This window comes from Penicillium lagena (assembly GCF_028827675.1).
Source record: "Penicillium lagena strain IBT 129212 chromosome Unknown utg000007l_segment0_segment0, whole genome shotgun sequence".
Lineage (NCBI taxonomy): Eukaryota > Fungi > Ascomycota > Eurotiomycetes > Eurotiales > Aspergillaceae > Penicillium > Penicillium lagena.
The window spans coordinates 2135501-2156694 of record NW_026623228.1 but is presented as its reverse complement, the minus strand read 5'-3'; the positions used below and the strand labels follow the sequence as shown (position 1 = coordinate 2156694).

Sequence of the window (21194 nt, the reverse complement as noted above, 5' to 3'; positions counted from 1 at the left end):
TCACGCATCAAACCCATCAGCGAAACCGACCACTTTTTACTCTGGTAAAATTGAAGAGAGAAAAATTTTGATTATCAATGCATCACAACCACACTAGCCTAGTACTTCTTGCCCTGACGCAGGACATCGCCAAACTCCTCCAGAGGGCTCCGGATGAGCTTGGTCTCCTTCCAGAGGTTGGGGGTGAGGAAGCCGTAGCTGTTGACGACGGCAACGAAGGTGGCCTTGAGGGTGTTCTCGAGGGTCTTGGTGGAGCCGGAGGACGAGGTGTAAGCGTCCTCGATACCGGCCAGCTGGAGGAGACGCTTGACGGCGGGGGAGGCAACGAGACCGGTACCGCGGGGGGCGGGGATGAGCTGGGGTTATGATTAGTGGCTGGACTTGCTGCAAGGGAAAATGGGGAGTACATACGCGAACCGAGACGGAACCGCACTTGCCGGACTGCTTGACGGGCAGCGAGTGAGGCTCACCGAGGTTGGTACCCCAGTAACCTCTCCGGACGGGAAGCACAGCCAGCTTGGCGATGGTGATGGCGGCACGGATAGCGGTAGCGACTTCCTTGGAGGTCTTGATACCAAGACCGATGTGGCCCTCGGAGTCACCGATGAGGACGATAGCCTTGAAGCGGGTGCGCTGACCGGCACGGGTCTGCTTCTGGACGGGCTTGATCTTCATGACCTCGTCCTTGAGCTTGGGCAGGAAGAAGTCGACGATCTGGAACTCCTTGATGGGCAGCGAGTGCAGGTAGATCTGCTCCATGCTGGTGATCTTGCCGGCCTTGACGAGGCGGCCGAGCTTGGTGACGGGCTGCCACTCCTTCTCCTCCTGTCGGGGACCGCGACGGCCACGGCGGCCACGGCCACGGCCACGGTCACCACCGCGGTCGCCGCGCGAACCGAATCCTCCACGTCCACGGGGGGCAGCGTCAGCCATTTTGGGTGTGTTGGAGGGGGGAATTGGGTGGTGGTGGGTTGTCGAGATGAGGTTGTCGAAGTTGATCGCGGGCCTTGAATCGTTAATCCGAAATGATCTCGCTTGACTTGTGCGGATGCCCTAGCCCTAATTCCCGATCGGGATGGACGTGGTCTGTGCGTTATTGACTTCCCGTCGGGGTCAGCTGATCAGGTCATGTGACTGATCCAGGCCCCGATCGCAGAGAGAGAGAACAATGATCACCGACAGGGAAATCCAGATGATAGGAGATGGTCAAGATGGCATGGATCTGCTACGACGACTATGGCTGTCACTATAAAATAGATGATATATTCCAGATCAGACTCCAATTATGACGCCATAAAAAAAATCCCTGTAAACGCGGAGTGGCAATATTTGCCCTGGCGGGTACGCTTCCTATCCAGGAATGATCCTTCAGATGGCAACCTGACTCCGCATTTATTATTTGTTGTCTTTTAACTGCTCTTACCCCCGGGGTGTGTGTGGCTTCTACATTCTCTCTATCCTTCATCATGTTACGCTGGTACTTTCTATTCCCTTCAATACCTTGCTATAGCTCACTCCATCCAGGTACCAAACCAAGCTAGCCAAGAAGCCCATCCTGACTGCCAGCGTCACCAGCGCGGTACGACTCTCCTCCCCCGCTCGCTCGTTCACCTACCTCATAATCTTAATACCAAACAGGTACTTTTCGGCAGCGGCGATGTCCTCGCCCAGCAAGCCATCGACCGGCGCGGTCTGGAGAAGCACGACTTTGGCCGCACGGGGCGCATGGCTCTCTACGGCGGAGCTATCTTCGGTCCCGCGGCCACAGCCTGGTACGGCATTCTCCAGCGTCACGTCGTGCTGAAGAGCACCACCTCTACAACCATTGCTCGGGTCGCTGCGGACCAGATCCTATTTGCGCCCGTGAATCTCACCTGCTTCCTCTCCTCGATGGCCATCATGGAGGGCAGCGATCCTGTCGAGAAATGGCGCAATGCCTTCATCCCCAGCTACAAGGCCAATCTGATAGTCTGGCCATTTGTACAGGGGGCCAACTTTGCCTTTGTGCCCTTGGAGCTGCGGGTGTTGGTGGTGAATGTGGTCAGCTTGGGTGAGTGAACTACTGGACGATCGCGATGGCCCAGACACTAACAGTGGACAGGCTGGAACTGTTTCTTGAGTCTGATTAACAGTGGTGAAGAGTAGATTTGTGGGTTTCTTTCTTGTTGGCGCAATATACTGGGTTCCGTTCATTGTTGTGCTTCATATTGAGCCATGATTCGAGGCATTGTTCTGGTGGAAATAGCTGGTCGTACATGATTTGGTATAGAATAGATCTTAATCGTTCTTTTCTTTTTCAGTTATATTCATCTATAGATGCGACCGTATATTCGTGGAAACTCATAATCTCGACCGAGTCCTATTGTCACCCACTTTGGCAAAGCGGATCCCAAACAGGCAAGGCACTTTTTCTGCCGGCCTTCACCTTCCACTCTTTCTCCCTCGACATTCATTGTCTCTCCCGCACCTCGCCTTCATCTCTGCCTGGTGCAGATCCGCTGATTTGATTCCAGTCGCCTTCTCTCAGTGCGCTCTCTCTATCGGCTGACCTACCCCTGCGCTCCCCGCCCGAAAATCTTTCCCTTTTTCCTCACTTTCTCAACCTCACCTCCGACCACCAACCACTCAACCACCCAACATGGCTGCTGCGACGGAGAACGGCCACATCGCAGTGGCAGATGAGAATGCCGCCCCTGCACCGACCACGGAAGCGGCCGATGGTCTGGTCACGGTTTTCCACGACCCCGAGAATTTCACCGTCAAGCACCCGCTCATGCACGAGTGGACTCTGTGGTTCACCAAACCCCCCAGTGGCAAGGTACGGACTTCTTTTTGGCTCGAATCCAATTCCAAGGCTGACAGTCTACTAGGGAGACAACTGGAACGATCTACTGAAGGAAGTGGTCACGTTCAGCTCCGTGGAGGAGTTCTGGGGCATCTACGTACGTTTTTTTTTTTTGACCATCCAAATATTCACTAACTCTCGTGCAGAACAACATCACTCCGACCTCCGAACTCGGCCTCAAGGCGGACTACCACCTCTTCAAGAAAGGCGTACGACCGGAGTGGGAGGACCTGCAGAACAAGCACGGTGGCAAGTGGTCGTACCAGTTCAAGGACAAGCGGTCCGTCCCCATCGACGAGCTGTGGCTGCACGCCCAGCTGGCCGCTATCGGCGAGACGCTGGAGGCCGACGCTGACAATGAGGTCATGGGCGTGGTGGTGAATGTCCGCAAGGGATTCTACCGTGTCGGTTTGTGGACTCGCACTGTGGGCAAGGGGACCCCCGGCGATAAGAACACCCGCACACCGGCGCAGGGCAAGGAGGCTCTGGAGGCGATTGGCCGGCGGTTCAAGGAGGTGCTTCGACTGAAGGATACCGACGTGGTGGAGTTCTCGGGACACACGGACAGCGCGCACAGTGGCAGCACGCGCGCCAAGGCGAAGTACGTGGTCTAGAAGGGGAGTACAGTTTTTCACGATAATGGATTAGATTCGAGCAGGACGGACGGATGGAAAAAAGTGACTCTCTGACTGGTCGGTCCCTGCTGCAAGGCAAGAGACTCGATCGCTTTCGACATGTATCTTACCTTTACTTTACCCTTCCCACACGCAATTCACGAAACATATGTCCTATCCCAAATCCAAGAATCATCACTACATTATCATTACATTATGACGGTATAGGCAGCATATCCAGAATCTCCCGATCTTTCCCATGCTTCCGCTGCAAATACAAACAAATCGCACGACACTCGACGTTCGCGCGATGCCGAACCCACCAGATAATCTGAGCGGCCTTGTCATACCACATTGCCAACAACAGCAGCGCAACAGGATCCTTCTGTTTAAGCAACATCTTAAACACGGGCTCCATCTGGCTCGAAAACGCCAACACCATACTCCGCGTAACTCTACCCCTCCTGCCAAGAAGGGGAACAAGTGTGCGCACAGCAGTAAAGTAAGGATTATTCTCCTTGGACGAACTCTCATTCAACAGACACACCCTCTCCAGCGAGTACGGTATCGCACCGGCCGAAGAAGAGACAGGATCAAACATCGTGGAGTACTCCTCCACCATTGCCCGAAACAAACTATCCCCCCTTCTCGGCTCCGCAAGGTGCATAACAGCCATCTTCGTCTCAGCCATGCGCACCCACTCCAGATCGGAGGGATCGGCAGCGCGCAACGGCCACGCGTGCGAGGGGTGGCTCGTATTCAGCGAGGAGAAGGTGATGATTCCCAGAAACGTGACTGCCATCCAGAGCGGATCGCGGTCTTGGGGGGTGATGGGCTCTGAGAGTTTTTGGTTTAGGAGCGAGGCGCATTGTGCTGAGTGGTAGATCTCGAAAATGCTTGGAACTCCTGGACATGGGGTTTGGAGGTATCGGTCGTGCATGGCGGACATGGCTAGCACTGTGTGCATTAGGTAGGGATTCTATAGGTCGGGTGTTAGTATAACAAACATTCATACCATACATGGAGGTATTTCTATCTGTGGGGATAGGTCATAGAGAGAGGGGGAGAGAGAGAGGTCGGACGTAGTGCCTACAACAAGAGCAAGCCGCAACACATCCTCCTGAAAAACATTAACAATCGTCAAAACCGTCTGCCGCTGCTGAAAGCCCGCCAACCGGCGCACATCATCACGATCCAGCCGTAATTTTCGCACGCCATCGGAGCTCACAGGCGCCGGCGCGTCGACCTCAAGGGCCAGCGGGTTCGACCGATTGGGAGCGGCATAATTGCACCAGACACCGAAGGAGCGGCATTTTTGGCATTGAGGACGTGTTTCATCGCACTGGGGTCTATTATTAGTGGGAGAGCTAGGATCATGAGTGGGTTGCTTTGGCTTACCTTCACACGGCGCAGCTTGCAATTTCCGCATCCTTGGCGGGATTTATTGTGAAAACGCCGTTTTCTGGGCTTTTGGATTGAGGTTGAGGGGTCTGGCATATGGGGCCGGCCTGCGTTTGGAGAGAGTGGTGAGTTGTTTCGAGAGAGAGTGGTTGGTGGTGGTGATATCGTGGGTGGAATAAGGCTACGACTATGCCCGGTAGTTAACTCCATAACTCCTTGTAAAGTCCGTTGCCAGCCACGAGTATGAGGTGGGGAATGGAGATGAGCTAAGAAGACTTACTGTAAACAAAGTGAACAATTGGATGATTCTTTTTTCAGTGATTGAGATATTAAATTTGTTGGGGTGTCGGATCTATATATCTGGCGGGGCCACGGTGATTGTGTAGAAGTCGAACATCAAGCTTCATGATTGACAAGGGTTGTAAATATTTAAGAAAGCATCATTTAGATATGTCATACCTATTTTGGAGACAGACCAAGCTATTCACAGATATTATTAGGCAACGTCTCCATCCCCTTCTATCGGAACACTGGGGAGCAGCCCAAAAGGATCAATCGGAACGGTTCGCACCTCCATGAAAGTTTGAGATCGAGTTCTAGAACGATTCCTCGCACTGTAGGAATCCGAATGTGTTGTCGAGGTAATGGTCCTTCCGTGGTCAACTCTATCTCGGTCGTCAAACCGTTCGCTTCTACTACTGCCGTGTTCGAAATAGATTCCCATGGACACCCCGGCGTTGTTTCTTGGCTGGTCCCCGAAGCCAACCTTATCCGTATCCGCTTACTCTACAACAACTCCTGCTTAGGCGCGCCGCGGCCTATTGGGTCTTGTCCACTGAATCATTGTAAATTACAGTAATCTCCATAGAACGTTCTACCCAGTGTTCCCGAAGAGACCTGGCTTGAACCACCGCCCTCGTCTCTGGCGGACCCCGCAGCTAACCCAACGTGCCAGCTATACGCTCTCATCGTCTACATCTTCCGCCGCGATTTGCCTCAGCATATTTTCATCCAATCTCGATTTAAAGTTCGATTACCTATCGTGCTGTCTGCTTAGCCCATAACTCCTCCCATGTCTTCAACTACCAAACCGACTATCGTCCTCGTGCATGGCGCATGGCATGGCTCGTGGTGCTGGAAGTTCCAAATCCCCGAGCTCGAGGCCCTCGGGTATGCTGTAGAGACCGTGGACCTACCGTGCGTCGGTGGGGTAGCAGGTACGACGCAGTTCGACGACGCGGCCCACCTTCGGTCCGTTGTGGAATCGCAGATATCTATGGGTAAGCGCGTCGTTGTCCTAGCGCATTCCTACGCAGGACCAATTGCGAGTGCTGCCATCAAAGGGCTGGCCGGAAAAGGCGTCCTCGGGATGGTCGCTCTGTGTGCCTACATCTTTCCTGGAGGCATGGACCAAGGCGCGGTCATTCGCGAGATTGGCGGCCTGCCCTACGCGAGCTGGGACGTGCCGAGTGAAGGCCTCTTCCTCGCCAAAGAGCCGCGCAGCCTGTTTTTCCCTCCCGATGTGCCTGCGGACCAAATCGACTGGGCAGTAGCGCAGATTCGCCCTCAGAGCATGGCCGCCAACACGGGCATTGTGCCGCCTCAAGCCTGGCAGGACGACTCCTATATCGGGAGATTAGGCTACATTCGGTGCACGGCTGATGTCATCAATCCAATTGCACAGCAGGACAGTATGCTGGCGGGTGCAGGTGGCCAGGAAAAATGGGTAATTCGCACTCTCGAAGGATCCAGTCATAGCCCCTTCCTCTCGCGGCCGCATGAGGTAGCCGCTGTATTTCAGGAGATCGTCAATGATTTTGAAGCCAAGCTCTGCTAGAGAGAAGGAATTATCAGTTCGTTAGCGAGCAAATATATCATATATATATATTGGAGTGGAAGCGTAGCTACGGCGGAGTTAGTCTTGGAGCCATGTTAAGCAAATTCGGGGCCTGGAAAGTCAATCGACGACCATGGCGGGGCGCAGAGGTGGCGACGTTTCTGGTAAACTCAATATTATACGGGTTCTATAAATCAAGGGTAGCCTACGATTTAAGTAAATATGGATTATGGCGGTTTAGGATACAGGCTGAGAATCATCTGTGAATGCACGAAGGGGAATCTGTGTTCGAATACTGCTATGTGATAACCACAGTCAGCTGTCACAGTGATTAGTAGCTATCGCATCGGCAAAGAACACTGGTTCCTGGAACACTGGTTCCTGGAATACAACTGCCAAACAGCCACCAGCCTATCGCGTCCTCGTCATTCGTCCCGAACGAGGTCCGATAGCAGAACGGGTCATTTCTCATTGGACCCAAGCAGCCAGCGTGTGATGGACTAAGCCCAAGACCGTCAGGCGATCGCACTGGCCCGACAAGACCAAAAGATCATCGGGCCAAGCACCACCGACCCTGCAGTTTAAATGCTTGGCCTGCCCTTCTTTTTCTTCTGATCCCCAGGTCCTTGTGTTTGCGTCCACGCCGGTGTCGGATTGCCCAGTGTCAGACCCAGAATGACACCAGCGCCAGGGCTTGGATCTCACGCCCTTCGAGCCGACTAGACTTCGGCTAACCCCAGCGAAGTCGGAGCGATAGCCAGTGACCTTCACTACTTATTGGCGCTGGGTCCCGGGCTGACGCTCGGCTCTTCTTTACTTCTACTTCTTCACTTCTTTGCTGCTTCACCTCTTCACCTCTTCACTTTACTTTTCTGTCACCGATCGACACCCTCATGATGATTGATAATACCCCAGACAGCCAGAAACCCTTATCATGACTACTGGCTTGGCAAAGACTCGACTCCACCGCAACCCGTCGCCCTCTTACGAGAGAATAATTACCACATCGTTACCCCAGATGAGCACCAATGTATCTTGGCAGTCTTCTCTCACTGGCTGGCCACGGTCGCCTCAGCCTTTTGCAGGAGACCAAAGGTTCGGACTCCGGGGTAGCATCTGGACGACGCCGATGAGACCGTCCTGAAACCCCAACCACAATGATTCGACCTGATCGAGTCTATCAGCTCCTCCCTCCTCCACCCCCTCCTTCTTGCCGGGGGAGCCCGAGGTTGCACGCGTGGTGGCGGCACGTCCGGAGATTGCTCAGCAGGTGGCCAAGGCCGCCTGGCCTGCCAAGGATGCGTCCGTGACTACCTTCCTTTTCGCGGTCGGACCGGAAGCGGCGTGAGGCACACAAAGAATGCGCAGGCACGATATCGCCACGGAGTCCGGAGACGGGAGCTCCGGAATGCGCCCGCTGTTATCGACAGGGACCAAGAAAAAAGAAGGAAAATTCCAAAAAAACGTGGCCAGATTCGCCCATCTGGCAGCCGCGAATTTTCAGCTCACCGGGTTATCGGCCGCCAAGATACGGACCAAACTCGGAACCAGCAGTTCCCTAGTTCAGCGTGCAGTCTTCTTGCAGCGATTATTCGACAGGACCTTGAACCGCCTCTCGGCCATTCATAGTGCGCACACGGCCTGGCTGTTCTTTGATCGACCCTATTAGGTACATACCTAGGAAGGCTTCGCTTTCGTGCTCCTGCTGTTCTGGGGTTACATTCCGTGGACCCAATCGTGGCACGCTCATTTGTCCGGCGGCAAAGAGCCAAGAAAGCTCCGCCGATCCTTTCCGTGGTAGTGCTGCTGCGAACAATGGATTCCTCTACTATATCGCCCACTAGGTCTATTTTTTTTCTTGGCCCTGTCGGCTATGCGCCGATAAGGGAGACACCGAAAAATCCCCACCATTCGCCTCGGGAGGTTGGGTAATGGAAACGGAATATAAGGTAAATAGCTCGGGGTCCCCGTCTATTTCCTTTCCTCCCCCCGAGTGTCCCTTCGCCGTGGTCCTTTTGCAGAGAAAAAGAGCCCTACTTGCAACCATGTCGACTCCGGAGCGCGAGGTTGAGCCTGCTAAGGAGTATGTTATTGGTTTCGTCGACTACGGGCATAGAGTGCGAACTAATGAACATTTCCCCCTCAGGCAGCAGAACGATGGCCCCCTCACCGAGGTTTTTGTGAATGAAAAGTCCGCTATGGACGCCGACGAGAAGGCCATGGCCGACACCCCAGATGGCGAGGAGCCCACCGAGCTCGAGAAGAAGTCTCTGCGCCACATCGCCGAGAACCTGCCCTTCTCGGCCTGGCTGGTGGCCATCGTCGAGTTGAGCGAGCGTTTCACCTACTACGGCATGCAGGGCCTGTTCCAGAACTACGTCCAGCGTCCCTTTGATGGCAGCGAAGGCACTGGGGCCCTAGGCATGGGCCACCAGGGCGCGACAGGATTGACCACTTTCTTCCAGTTTTGGTGCTATGTGACCCCCATCATTGGTGCCATCATCGCCGATCAGTACTTGGGCAAGTACAAGACGATCGTGCTGTTCTGCGGTGTCTACATCGTTGGTCTGCTCATCCTGGTCTGCACCTCCATTCCCAGCGCTCTGGCCCATGGAGCCGGTCTGGGCGGGTTCATCGCGGCGATTCTGATCATTGGTCTGGGCACTGGCGGTATCAAGAGTAACGTGGCGCCTCTGATCGCCGACCAGTACAAGCGGAAGAAGATGGCGCTGTCGACCACCAAGAAGGGCGAGCGCGTGATCATCGACCCGGCCCTGACCATCCAGCGCATCTACATGATCTTTTATGGGTGTATCAACATTGGTTCGTTGTCCCTGCTGGCCACCCCGTACATGGAAATGTACATCGGCTTCTGGTCCGCCTTCCTGCTGTGTCTGTGCATGTTCATCGTCGGAACTGCGGTGATCCTGCTGGGTCGCAAGTTCTACGTGGTGCGCCCGCCGCAGGGCTCGATCATCACGGACGCCTTCCGGTCTCTATGGATCATGGTCAAGAACCGCAACATGGATGCTCCCAAGCCCAGCTGGCAGGCCGAGCACCGCGGCGAGTCGGCCATCACTGTGCCGTGGGACGACCACTTCATTGACGAGGTGAAGCGTGCGCTGGTGGCCTGCCGGGTGTTTGCTTTCTACCCGATCTACTGGGTGGTGTACGGGCAGTTCTCGAGCAACTTCGTCACGCAGGCTGGCCAGATGAAGGGACATGGCATCCCGAACGACTTGATGCAGAACTTTGATCCCATCTCCATCATTGTCTTCATCCCGCTGCTCGAGACGCTCGTGTACCCGCTGATGCGCCGCATGAAGATCCCCTTCCGTCCCATCACGCGGATCTCGCTGGGCTTCGTGGTTGCGTCGCTGGCGATGGTCTACGCTGCCATTGTGCAGCACCTGATCTACTCGGCCGGCCCGTGCTACGAGCACCCGCTGTCGTGCCCGGCCGCAATGGTGGACGGCGTGGCCCAGGGCAACAACGTGCACATTGCCATCCAGACCCCCGCATACGTGCTCATCGGTATCTCGGAGATTTTCGCCTCGGTGTCGGGTCTGGAGTATGCATACACCAAGGCGCCGCCGTCGATGAAGTCGTTCGTGCAGTCGATGTACTTGCTCACCACCGCGTTCGGATCTGCCATTGCCGAGGCACTGACTCCCGCCGCGTACGACCCGGCGATTCTCTGGATGTTTGTGGGCGTGGCCTGCGCTTCGTTCCTGGTCGGTGTCGTGTTCTACGCTCTGTTCCGTCACCTCAATGCCCAGGAAGATGATATGAATGCCCTCGACGCCGATGACTATATGCCGGAGGCGCCGCGCGAGGAGGAGCGCCGTGAGTCGACTAACTAAATGTCTTAACCCTGCTGTGCAGGGGACGGGATGGATGTATGTACGACATGACATGCCCTTCTGGACTTATGTATATCGAAAGACAAAACCCCTATCTACATATTTGTGAATGTAATTGAATTAATGATTCAGATGCAATGCCTCCGTCATAGCGCCGTACGTACATAGTGCAGTACATAGTCGATAGGCATGCATGTTTTTCCCGCACACGCGAGACCGACATACTGTAGGTAGGCAGCAAGGTATCGCTGAGGGTTAATCATGACGTGCAGACTTGGCAGGGGTACTGGGTACTTTACAGAGTGTGTGGATTACACAGTGGAACGAGTACCCAGTACCTCACCCGCCCGATCGCCGCATCAGCCACTGCTGGCCCCACCAGGTAAGGAGGTCGACAGTCGCAGGTACAGAACAACACGTTTCACAATAACTAGAGCGTCGAGAGTAGGGTAGGCGCATAACAGTAGTGAAGAGGATCAAGGTCATCATAAACATTGCTAATAAACATTAACCTATACCCGCCACGCCTACCGCAATAGCTAATAATAGGTGGGCAGTGTCTACCGCTTGCCTTTCTGCCTCCGCCACAGTCCAGCCCAGCCCCGTCTGGCTGTCTCACCCTGAGTCTCCCTTCTCCTACTTCTTCTTCGTCCTTCCCACCCCTTGTTCCCGCTCCCTTCCCATCCCCCCTCCCCCTCTCTCCCAATTACACCCACGGATCCCTCGGATCAGCCATCATGAGTGTAAGCACCTCTACTTTCTCTCCAGGGGGTTTAGCTCATCAAATTGACAGTACCAGAACCTCGGCGACCAAGGCGGCTACGGCCAGTACAACCCGTATGGCGGCCAGCCGTCCCAGCAGCAGAACCCCTACGCCCAACAGCAGCAGCAGCCGCAGCAGCAGAGCTACGGATATGGCGGTGGTTACGGCCAGGCCGGAGCTATGGAGCAGGGAACCAGCGGCGGATATGGTGTGTCCTGCCTAGCTCCTTAATTTTTTTTACCTGGCGGCCTACTGACCACGCGCCTCCCCCCAAACAGAAATGGCCAACATCAACCAACCCTCCGCTGGCCCAACCGGAATCCTCAACAAATGCAAAGAAATCAACGACGGCGTGGCAGAGCTGAGCGCCAAGCGCCAGAACCAGCTCGGCGCCGCCCAGAACGCCCTCCTGGACTCGAGCACCGGCAAGGAAGACCAGGCTGCGCGCCAGACGCTCGACTATGTCGAGGATGAGATGAACACTGCCCTGCGCTACCTGCGCGACCAGTTCAAGCGCATCAAGGAGACTCCCGGGTCCGGCGACCCGCGCGTCCAGGGCCAGGTTGAGAACGTTAGCCGGAACCTGCGCCGTGAGATCGAGCAGTATCAGCGCTCGCAGTCGGACTTCCAGAAGAGGCTGCGCGAGCAGGTCCGTCGGCGGTATGAGATTGCCAATCCAGACGCAACCCCCGAGGAGCTGGAGCAGGGGGTGGAGAATGTGTTGATGGGCCAGGAGCAGAGCTTCGCTGTAAGTTTTGTTTCTGCAATGGCTTAGCTAGCGATTGTTGCTTATTGTCTGTGATAGATTTCCGGCGCCCGGTCGCGTCAAGCGCAGGATGCCAAAGCAGCCACTCTGCAGCGCTCGGCGGCCATCCGTAAGATTGAGCAGGACATGGTCGAGCTCAGCCGGCTGTACCAGGAGGTGGCTGAGCTGGTGCACCAGCAAGAACCGCAGGTCGAGCAGATCAACCAGAGCGCGCAGGATACACACGCCAATGTCGAGCAGGCCAATACCAAGCTCGACAGTGCCATCACAAGCGCCCGCAATGCCCGGCGGTGGAAGTGGTATGCCCTACTGACCATCATCATCATCATCATCATCATTGTGGTGATTGTTGTTGTTGTGAAAGAGGTCAGTTAAGAATTAGTTAAGTTGAGCAGTGCATGCTTGCTTTATCATCACTGGGCTAGATTACTGACTATATCGTGTTTAGGTCGAGAAATAATTTTCTTTTTCTGAACGACTTTTGGGTGGTTATCCGACTCGACTCAATTCCTTTCCTATGTCTCCGAATCCTCCCTCTCCTTTCCTCTCCGAATACTACCACCACCACCACCCACCGTCGCATTTTGCCTTGCCTGGCCTTGTCTATGCGCGCTTGCTGCAAAAACCGTTTTTATTTGTCTTGACCCTGTCTTTGTCACTTCCTTCTGATTCTCTTTTTTGTTCTATTTTCTACGTGTGTCTGTCTCGTGTACAGCTGCTCCGTGCTCATCATGATGAAAGTGTTGCCTTGGATGATTTCGCTGCCTTTACTATCTAGGGATATGAATGGGCTTTCCATCCCTCGGGGTAGCCGTGATGCCGTGGCGCATGGCATGTATATACTAGAGTGTTTGCCTTCTGTCTGTCTTTGCTTTCTGTCGCCGCCACCGCTGCCGCAGCAGTACCCCCCGACTCGATGTTTGGCGCTAGAATCTATGTAATCCGCCTAATAATCCATTCCTTTCTGCAAGATTCTTGTTTTCCCTGTGCTTATCTAACAAATATCTTGCCCTTTTGGGTGTTGTTGTTGGGTATATATCATTTGGAAAGACTATGATGACTTCTCCTGGTCCCGTTGCTCCTCCTCCGGCGTCCTCGTCTTAAGCTGCAGCGCGTGAAGTCCATTCTCGCGACTCATCTCCTCCTTGAACAGCGCGTAGACCATACGATGCCGCGCAGGCTGCGGCTTCGAGCGGAAGGCCTCGGAGGTGACGGTGACACTGTAGTTCATCAACAACCGATTAGTCTTTGTGATTTCAGAGAAGGATGAGCAGAGAAGGACGAACTGGAAGTGTGTCTCCCTCGACGTAGACCCCTGCATCGCGGCATGGTGCGCGTGCTTGTGCGAGTCGTTACGGATGATCAGTGTTGAGGGCGTGAAGGCGTGCGCGAGCTAAGTAAGATACTTCTGTCAGTGACGGGGCGGTTAGTTGTGGAGAAGGTGAGGAGAGGATACCTTGTCGCGCATGGCATCCTCCATGGGTGTGGCGGAAGCCATTCTCGTAGAGATGGAGAATAGGCGCGAGAGGCCTGGGGTGCGTAGCATTGGAGTGGGAGACAGAGCGTGGTGAGGGAGGGACGGAGGGAGAAAGTTTGGTTTCCGCGGAGGTTGGTCCGCCGTCTCTCATGACATCAACTTTCGGTTTATTCTTCTCGACACTCGATGCTCGACAACAATCAATTAATTATGACCCCCTGATTCTCCACCGCCATGTCCAGCCGCAGTCTCTCCGCGCTGGCGCGCTATTCTACCTCGCGCATCCGCCCCAACTCCATAGGTAGTACACGACCTGCCCGACTCCGACTCCGGCTCCTCTCAACGCTTCCCAATCTCCCGCTCTTCCGCGCCCTCCAGAGCCATGACCCGTCCAGTCTGGCTGTTGTCCACAGCATGTCATCCCGTTCCTTTACGTATGGCAGCCTGGTTGCCGACGTGGTGCGCGCGCGGAACGAACTGCAGCGGAAAGTCGAGAACGAAAGTGGTCACGGTCAATTAACGGGCGAGCGTGTTGCTTTTCTCGCGGAGAATAGCTATGATTACGTGGGTACTGTGTCTCTTCTTTTTGAGCTGCTATGTACCTTTTTAACATGGGGCCCTTGCTGATTGTTTGTTGCTTCTAGTGACGCTGCTGGCTATCCTTGCCAACGACGCCATTGCGCTTCCCTTGGCTCCCTCTTTCCCCACGGGGGAGCTGCAGTATATCCTTGACAACTCGCAGGCCAAAGTACTGCTTTCTACGGAGAAGTATGCCGACAAAGCGAGGGAGGTTCTCCGTGCGGGTCTGGACCGGGATCCCGTGTTTGAAATCCGGAACAAGATCCAGAAGGGCGCCGCGGGCGAGTCGGTTAATTTGGAAGATGCGAAGAAGCCGTCGTCTAGCGGGATTATGCTTTATACTTCGGGCACCACGGCTCGACCGGTATGTTTGCTGTCTGTAAATTTTAGGGGGATAGGGACTGCGCTGATACATGGACAGAAAGGCGTGCTGATTCCGGAATCCGCTCTAGCTGCGCAGGCCTCGTCACTTCTTGAGGCGTGGAAGTATTCCCCGCAGGATAGACTGCTTCATCTCCTGCCACTGCATCATATCCACGGGACGATAAATGCGCTGGTGGCGCCCCTCGTGGCCGGCTCGTGCATCGAGTTCATGTACCCGTTCAACGCAGACCAAGTGTGGTCGCGACTCGCTGCACCCTTCTTGCCATCCGACGACTCCGGCGGAAAGCAAAAGCACCCAATTACCTTTCTAACAGCCGTGCCGACAGTCTACAACCGGCTCATGAACGCATTCCCCAAGTTAACATCAGACCTCCAACAAGCAGCGAAGAAAGGCATTGCCCCAGAAAATCTCCGACTCAACATCTCAGGCTCTGCCGCACTCCCAACACCCACCAAAACAGCCTGGACAAAACTGAGCAGTGGCAACGTCCTCCTCGAGCGATTCGGCATGACTGAAGTAGGAATGGCGCTCAGCTGCGGGCTCGACCTTGCAGATCGCGTCGACGGCAGTGTGGGCTGGCCACTTCCAGGCGTGGAAGTCCGTCTCGTCGACACGGAGACGGAGCAGGTCATCCAACCAGGCGAAGAACTCGCTCCGGACGGCCGTGTGCGCGAGGGAGAGATTCAGCTGCGCGGGGCTACGCTGTTCAGTAGGTACTGGGCGAATGAGAAAGCGACGCATGAGGCCTTTGTTGCGAGCGACGATGGCGGAACGCAGTGGTTCAGAACTGGCGATGTGGCGACGAGGCACACCGTTGAGGGTGCCGGTGCCGGACGCAGCGGACCCTGGGCGAGGGGGCCAATGTATTTCATCCGCGGCCGGAAGAGCGTCGATATCATCAAGACGGGCGGCGAGAAAGTCAGCGCGCTGGAGGTGGAGCGGGAGTTGCTTTCTCTGTATGTTCTTCCCCTTCCTCCCTTCCCTCATTCATCTATCTACCTCCTTCTTCCCCTTCCCCATCTCTCTTGTCTTGTTTTATTCATGACAGTCCTAACAAACCAACTCCTGTCATCTCCATCCAGTCCCCAAATCAGTGAAACAGCAGTAGTAGCTCTCCCCTCCGAACAATGGGGTCAGAAAGTCGCCGCCATCGTCGTCCTGCACCCATCCGCGCAGACAGCCGGCCGACATGGAAAGCCCTGGGGCGCGATGGATATGCGGCGCGCCCTGCGTGATCGATTGGCGGCTTATAAGGTGCCGCAGGAGATGAAGGTTTTGGATTCTATTCCGAGGAATGCGATGGGAAAGGGTGAGTCTTTCATTCTCTCTTTTCCTTTCCATTTGATTGCTTTCACGTTAAAGAGCTTGACTATCGTGTGAAACGGACTAATACTCCAGCATCACAGTTAATAAGAAAGCGCTTGTGAAAGAGGTTTTTGGTGTTTGAGGTGTGGTTTCATTTTGGGATACTAAAAAAGGGATGACATAGAAGATTAGAATAATAGAGGGCGTTGGATGATATCGAGCTAGAATCTCTGCTCTGGATGGAGTGTGTATGATAGGTGAATCCAATTAAAACCTAAGTTCTGATTCCAACATCTACGCAGGTTGCTTCGTACAGCAAGTTAAGCAAATCTTGTGAAGAAACGGTTCTTTCTTTTCTTTTATACAGAGATATAATATAGTACAGTAGATCTACTCCAGATACAGAGATAGATAACATCACGCCCACTCGCCCGTCCTCTCATACGCCTTCACAAATCTCGTCGCCTCCATCTTAACCTCCAACGCCGCCATATCAACAGAGGTAATCTTAGCATCAACAACAGAAAAGACTGTCATGAATTCACGACCGGGGCACTCCTCCGGAATCGTAATCGAGCACCGAAGACCCAGATTGGCAATCACGCCTGCATACACGGTTCCCTCGCTCGGGGGTCTGCGGCGCGGGAGACGTAGCTGGCACGTGAAGGACTCGGGGAGGTCGCATTCAGCGAAGTAGAATGCACGGAAGAGGAGCATGCAGGCCCAGTGTTGATCGGAGAATTTCATTATGTTTCTGAGGCGGGTGTTTATCAGTTGGGAGGTGGCGAGGTGATTGGCTATGGAGGATTTGGAGAGGAGGCGAGAGGATGGGTCATTAGTCTCTTCGTGTTCATGTTCGGGGTCGGCAGCATCGAACTGGCGGCCGTGGTCGTATTCGAAACGCAGTGCTCGCTCGATCTGGAAGTGCGCGAGAACATCCGAGAATCGGCGCAGCGGACTCGTGCTCTTGAGGTAGGGGTTTAGACCGAGCGTGTGGTGGGGGAGGGGTGTGGGGGATGAGATGGCCTGTGGCATGGCGAAGCGATAGTAGTTCTGGCCAGTGAGCTCGCTGACATTCTCGCGCGTCAGTGGCAAGTACTCTGGGTCGTAGCGGGTGCCGTCGTAGATAGCGGGGATGTTGCGGGCAGCGCAGAAGGTGGCCGCGACGTGGCCGGCGAGATTCATGAGCAGCGAGATGAGGTCGTCCTTGGAACGGTCGGTGATTTCGAGGGGATCGACGCCGCGCCGGAACCGTAGACGGATGATCGGGTCGCCGAGCCAGTAGCGGCCTTGGTCGACTTGCATTTCGTAGGGCTGCATGGGCATGTTGCCCGCCTGCACGGAGACGGAGGAGTCTAGACGTGGGAAGATTTCCATGGCGCCGGACTTCTCGCGGTGACTGCGGAAGGCGAGCATGAGTTGGCGGAGGATGGTGAATGTTTCTTTATCTTCGGAGGAGAGAGTCTCGGTGAGGACCTTTCCTGCTGCGGGCGGCGGGGTGGCATACTCGCCGCCTACAGTGAGGTACTCGGAAGATTCCTTAGTATCAGGATTGAGGAAGTTGCGGAGGGTGTCGTGCGTCAAAGAGATGATATTTCGAACGGTACCATTCTTGATCTCCGTATCGAGGATTTCTCCCTGCAGATTCATCTTGGCACTGATCGTCAGGGTAGGCCGACCAGCCGCCAAGCTGAAGTGATCTTGCGACAAGGATGGAGGAAGCATGGGATACGTGCGTTCCGGGATGTAGGTGCTGGTGAGTCGCTCGGCGGCGTACCGCATGATTGGATCGTTAGGATGCATGAACGCCGTGGGGTTCGCGACGTGCACGCGCACCCAGAAGGTATCGTCAGACCCGGGGATTCGCTCCAAAGACACACCATCGTCGATTTCCTTTGTTGCCGCATCGTCCACACAGTAGACGGGCAGACCTCCCCAGTCTGTTCTCAGATCGTGCATGCGGTCTTTCAGAGTCGTTTTGCTGGCCATCTCCACCATCTCTTGCCATTTGGCCTCTGCTTTCTCCGACATCCCGTGTCCAGGGAGCAAGACGTTTTGATCCAGGATACTCATATTCTCCCACGGAGATACCACGCCCAGCTCCTGCAAAAAAAGACGGGTCGAGTCTTCACTCAGGCCGAGCTGATTGTACATTCCTGTGGAGCGCATAATGTGTGAACCCGTCGATTTCAGCGTTCCGGAAGCCATCGAAGCCGTCGGGATAGCGTGCAGCTGCAGAAACTGGATGATGGTCTGGTCATTTTCGTTAAAAGTTTCCGTGGGAACCTCGCGGTAGACCATCGGCTTCCCATCTTGGCCAGGAAAGAATTTCTGAGATGAAGGGCCCACGCTGAACATGACTGTGGGGGATCGAACTTTGCGGCTGAGTCGGATCACGCGTCGTGCCTTCTCGATGAACTGTTGCATAGGATGGCGTTTCAAGCCAACAGGACTTTTGCCCGTGATGAGCTCCATGCAGTATTGCTGGTGCTCGTGGACCCAGGTAGTGATTTGTGTAATCATTTCGGCGATTCGCTTCGGTTGGATCAGGTACATGGGATTGAACAAGGAAGCCGAGTCTCTTTCGATGATAAACGGATAACGTCGCACAGCCTGATGAATTGCAAATAGCTTCACACTGTCTAGCTCTGATTTATCCAGATCAAGAACTTCACTGGCTAATTCTTCGAGCGACAGGCGACGAAACTCTTTATCATCAGCCAGGTAATCAGGCAGATTATCCAAAACCTTGGCGTTATCCCGATAGAAATCGAGGATTTTACCCCCAAACTCGGTCATCATCTTCAGGAGAGGCGCTCCGAGAGGTCTCGGTACTCCACCCTCTGGAACAGACTGGACCACCGGGTTCGTCAGGGCTTCGCGGTCTGGGAAATAAGGCAGAAGGGGCCGAAGCAACTCCGGGGGCGCGAATCGCTTGACCACAAAATCCAATTCCCTAAAGGAAGAGAGGCGCCAATTACCGCGATCTGTGTAGAATTGGCTCTGCTTGTGGACGGACTGCACATAGATGGAATAACTGAACACACCGGTGGCTCTTGATAGGATTAGCGGAGGCTATGAATGACAGAAGCTCCAAAACTCACGAGAGGCGAACAGCCAGATCCCCCGGTTCCAAATAATGGCTGTCCGAGTACTCCGAGGGGTCCAGATCATGGTTCTCGGTCAGGTTGTTCCCCCATGGTTCATCGGAGGCTCCTCTGCCGTTGAGCATTGTGCCAACCCACGGATCTGCGGAGTGTGGATCTCTCACAGGGTCGAGTATATTCGGATTGATCTGCTGCCATTTTTGCAGGTAGCTTCGGATATCTCGGTTTTCTTCGAACTCGGCTTTCAAGCGAATGTCTTCCGCGGAGATACTGGAGAGCGACGGGTCCGGCACGGGAGACTGGCACGGTCAGCTTGAAGGAACGGTAAAAAACCAATTTTGCCTTACATACTTTGGCATGAACTGGTTCTTCCGAGACTGGCTCGGGCTGGTTGGTAGCTGTTGACAACGAGTGCCAACTCCCAGCAACGTTGGGGAGGCGAGTGGCTCTAAAAGACGAGACGGAAGCATGCCTCTGTCTCAGGGCACAGCGGAGGCATAGCTGGTTCACATCAGCTAGCTGTCGCAACGATGCTGCCCTGAGTAGCATCGTGATTGTGATGAAGAACGAGTTGATGCCAGTTCGCGTCGCCAGAAAATGCGCATTCTGCCTGCCACTCCCTGACCGCCCTGGGCGGTAGACAGGTCATGTGACACCGTGTTCAAAAAGCGTCAACAGAAAAGTAAACACGAAGTATAATTACCCCGATATTAATTGCAATTGTTCTTTCAAGAATTTTTTTCAGTCCTCTTTACTCTCATATTGGCAATTCGCAGGCGTATTGTAGTTATTATAACTATTTGACCAATCCAGAGGCCCAGAACAACCCTGTTAGCTGTCAGTGCCAAGGACACACCCTTGTCCTGGGACGAACCCATCCGAGCCGACCAGTTGCGCCCATCTGCGTCCGGGATCTTGAGGCAAGAAATGCTTGGTACATATCTACATATCCCTAGTCCATGAAAGTGTACCCCGGAGAATTTGACGATAACTAATCCTTGCAGCTCCGGACTAAAATGCATTGCAGTCTACAATTTGGCTGAAATTACTGACTTAAGGATCAACAGCTCCACAGCTCGGATTATCCGTGGAAACCATGATCCGAGGGTCGTGAGGAATAAAACACTTCAACCAAAGAATATTCGTGGGGTTCTATCGACGACGTATCGCTTCGTATCCCCATCCTCGGCAGGGTCCATCTCGGCTCGCGGGAAGGCCTTGATTTCATGTGATGCCCATCCCATGCGCTGCATCTTTCTGGTGGTTCGATAGCGTGATGCGCATGCCGATCCTCCATATAGCGGCCTGCCAGGAAACCGGCGAGGCGCCGAATATCATTCCCCCTATTGTCTAAGCGAGCTCTGGCCCGAGCTTTGATGGCGGTCTGAACGATAACCCTACCCCATACAGACACCATCTTGGAACCCGTTCAGGGGACCCATCATATTATCCCCCCGCACGTTCCACCAGACACCCTAACTAACTCCAATCCTGGGCACTGTTTGCATTGTCGATCCTACGCCGCGACCAGACATCGCTTCGCTCTGTTAACGGTAGTGATGTGGCATATTTTGGCCAAGAGTCCTATTGAGCAGCAGAAAGGAGGGAATTGACCTGGGGCAAAGTCGCCTGTCTCCTTCGAAACCCCTTGTACATCTAGCTGCATGTCCATTCTAAACCACTATTGCAAATAAGTCTATTCCCTAAGCTGGACTACCAGTCCCCGAGCTAGGCTTTCTCTCCTATCACAAACGCCATGTACCTGATTCCGATTTGGGCGATAGGATGTGGCCGGATCGGCATGTTAGTACTCTCGGTTATGCAGCTGCAGCGCTGGCCGCGGGCTCACTTCCTGATCTGATAGCGGAGCCAAGGATCCCGAGGTCAGCCCATGTGCCTGGCTTGAAGAACTGAGCTCCAGCCGATGGATGACTCTTGTTCATCCCTCCGCGTTTTCAATGCCTTCGATTCGCCGGTATCCTGCGGAGGAGAGTTCCAAGTACTACACCTACACGGGAAATTGCGTCAGTTAGTCCTGCCCTCAGACCGGTAACTAGTAGGCGTGTGATGCCCACATTGCGGAATATTTTCTCCTTCGCCGACAATTAGGATCCACTAGTTAACTATCCCAAGGGGGGTCCACTGACTCGAAGGATAACCTCCGAGTCTCGGCTCGGGTGTTGTTCATGAGGTTGACTATATAGACTAACTACTCGCGCTCTTTTTTTATGTGCGAGTGTCGAGCCGCTTTA

The 21194-nt window shown here is 54.4% G+C and overlaps 13 protein-coding genes across 13 annotated transcripts; 9 read left to right on the top strand and 4 right to left on the bottom strand.

The window, feature by feature from the left end:
- Positions 1–98: 98 nt before the first annotated feature.
- Positions 99–933, bottom strand: N7510_010409 (40S ribosomal protein uS5; the record flags this gene model as incomplete). The annotated part of the gene is made up of 2 exons (XM_056982334.1): positions 99–356; positions 412–933. The coding sequence occupies 2 exons, from the start codon at positions 931–933 to the stop codon at positions 99–101; spliced, it is 780 nt and encodes a 259-aa protein (XP_056830170.1).
- Positions 934–1510: 577 nt separating this feature from the next.
- Positions 1511–2548, top strand: N7510_010408 (Mpv17/PMP22 family protein; the record flags this gene model as incomplete). The annotated part of the gene is made up of 3 exons (XM_056982333.1): positions 1511–1579; positions 1639–2040; positions 2528–2548. Coding segments are annotated over 3 exons (492 nt in total), but the record flags the coding sequence as incomplete, so codon positions are not given.
- Positions 2549–2638: 90 nt separating this feature from the next.
- Positions 2639–3459, top strand: N7510_010407 (eukaryotic translation initiation factor 4E; the record flags this gene model as incomplete). Its single annotated transcript, XM_056982332.1, has 3 exons — positions 2639–2818; positions 2871–2942; positions 2992–3459. The coding sequence occupies 3 exons, from the start codon at positions 2639–2641 to the stop codon at positions 3457–3459; spliced, it is 720 nt and encodes a 239-aa protein (XP_056830168.1).
- A 214-nt stretch (positions 3460–3673) lies between these two features.
- Positions 3674–4967, bottom strand: N7510_010406 (Zn(II)2Cys6 transcription factor domain-containing protein; the record flags this gene model as incomplete). The annotated part of the gene is made up of 3 exons (XM_056982331.1): positions 4858–4967; positions 4475–4801; positions 3674–4438 (listed from the first exon to the last, which is right to left on the bottom strand). Exons 1-3 carry the CDS (start codon positions 4954–4956, stop codon positions 3674–3676), a joined length of 1191 nt encoding a protein of 396 aa, XP_056830167.1. The 5' UTR covers positions 4957–4967.
- A 521-nt stretch (positions 4968–5488) lies between these two features.
- On the top strand, positions 5489–5719 carry N7510_010405 (uncharacterized protein; the record flags this gene model as incomplete). Its single annotated transcript, XM_056982330.1, has 1 exon — positions 5489–5719. The coding sequence occupies one exon, from the start codon at positions 5489–5491 to the stop codon at positions 5717–5719; it is 231 nt and encodes a 76-aa protein (XP_056830166.1).
- Positions 5720–5932: 213 nt separating this feature from the next.
- N7510_010404 (alpha/beta hydrolase) lies at positions 5933–6697 on the top strand (the record flags this gene model as incomplete). The annotated part of the gene is made up of 1 exon (XM_056982329.1): positions 5933–6697. One exon carries the CDS (start codon positions 5933–5935, stop codon positions 6695–6697), a length of 765 nt encoding a protein of 254 aa, XP_056830165.1.
- Positions 6698–7725: 1028 nt separating this feature from the next.
- N7510_010403 (uncharacterized protein) lies at positions 7726–8045 on the top strand (the record flags this gene model as incomplete). The annotated part of the gene is made up of 2 exons (XM_056982328.1): positions 7726–7792; positions 7882–8045. The coding sequence occupies 2 exons, from the start codon at positions 7726–7728 to the stop codon at positions 8043–8045; spliced, it is 231 nt and encodes a 76-aa protein (XP_056830164.1).
- Positions 8046–8057: 12 nt separating this feature from the next.
- N7510_010402 (uncharacterized protein) lies at positions 8058–8366 on the top strand (the record flags this gene model as incomplete). Its single annotated transcript, XM_056982327.1, has 1 exon — positions 8058–8366. One exon carries the CDS (start codon positions 8058–8060, stop codon positions 8364–8366), a length of 309 nt encoding a protein of 102 aa, XP_056830163.1.
- A 376-nt stretch (positions 8367–8742) lies between these two features.
- On the top strand, positions 8743–10560 carry N7510_010401 (peptide MFS transporter; the record flags this gene model as incomplete). The annotated part of the gene is made up of 1 exon (XM_056982326.1): positions 8743–10560. The coding sequence occupies one exon, from the start codon at positions 8743–8745 to the stop codon at positions 10558–10560; it is 1818 nt and encodes a 605-aa protein (XP_056830162.1).
- A 737-nt stretch (positions 10561–11297) lies between these two features.
- Positions 11298–12464, top strand: N7510_010400 (syntaxin; the record flags this gene model as incomplete). Its single annotated transcript, XM_056982325.1, has 4 exons — positions 11298–11303; positions 11354–11531; positions 11602–12071; positions 12129–12464. 4 exons carry the CDS (start codon positions 11298–11300, stop codon positions 12462–12464), a joined length of 990 nt encoding a protein of 329 aa, XP_056830161.1.
- A 676-nt stretch (positions 12465–13140) lies between these two features.
- On the bottom strand, positions 13141–13635 carry N7510_010399 (BolA family protein; the record flags this gene model as incomplete). Its single annotated transcript, XM_056982324.1, has 2 exons — positions 13141–13482; positions 13546–13635. The coding sequence occupies 2 exons, from the start codon at positions 13633–13635 to the stop codon at positions 13141–13143; spliced, it is 432 nt and encodes a 143-aa protein (XP_056830160.1).
- Positions 13636–13800: 165 nt separating this feature from the next.
- On the top strand, positions 13801–15977 carry N7510_010398 (uncharacterized protein; the record flags this gene model as incomplete). The annotated part of the gene is made up of 4 exons (XM_056982323.1): positions 13801–14134; positions 14211–14509; positions 14567–15839; positions 15937–15977. 4 exons carry the CDS (start codon positions 13801–13803, stop codon positions 15975–15977), a joined length of 1947 nt encoding a protein of 648 aa, XP_056830159.1.
- A 275-nt stretch (positions 15978–16252) lies between these two features.
- N7510_010397 (exoribonuclease II) lies at positions 16253–19491 on the bottom strand (the record flags this gene model as incomplete). The annotated part of the gene is made up of 3 exons (XM_056982322.1): positions 16253–18890; positions 18940–19241; positions 19294–19491. 3 exons carry the CDS (start codon positions 19489–19491, stop codon positions 16253–16255), a joined length of 3138 nt encoding a protein of 1045 aa, XP_056830158.1.
- Between the last annotated feature and the right edge of the window lie 1703 nt (positions 19492–21194).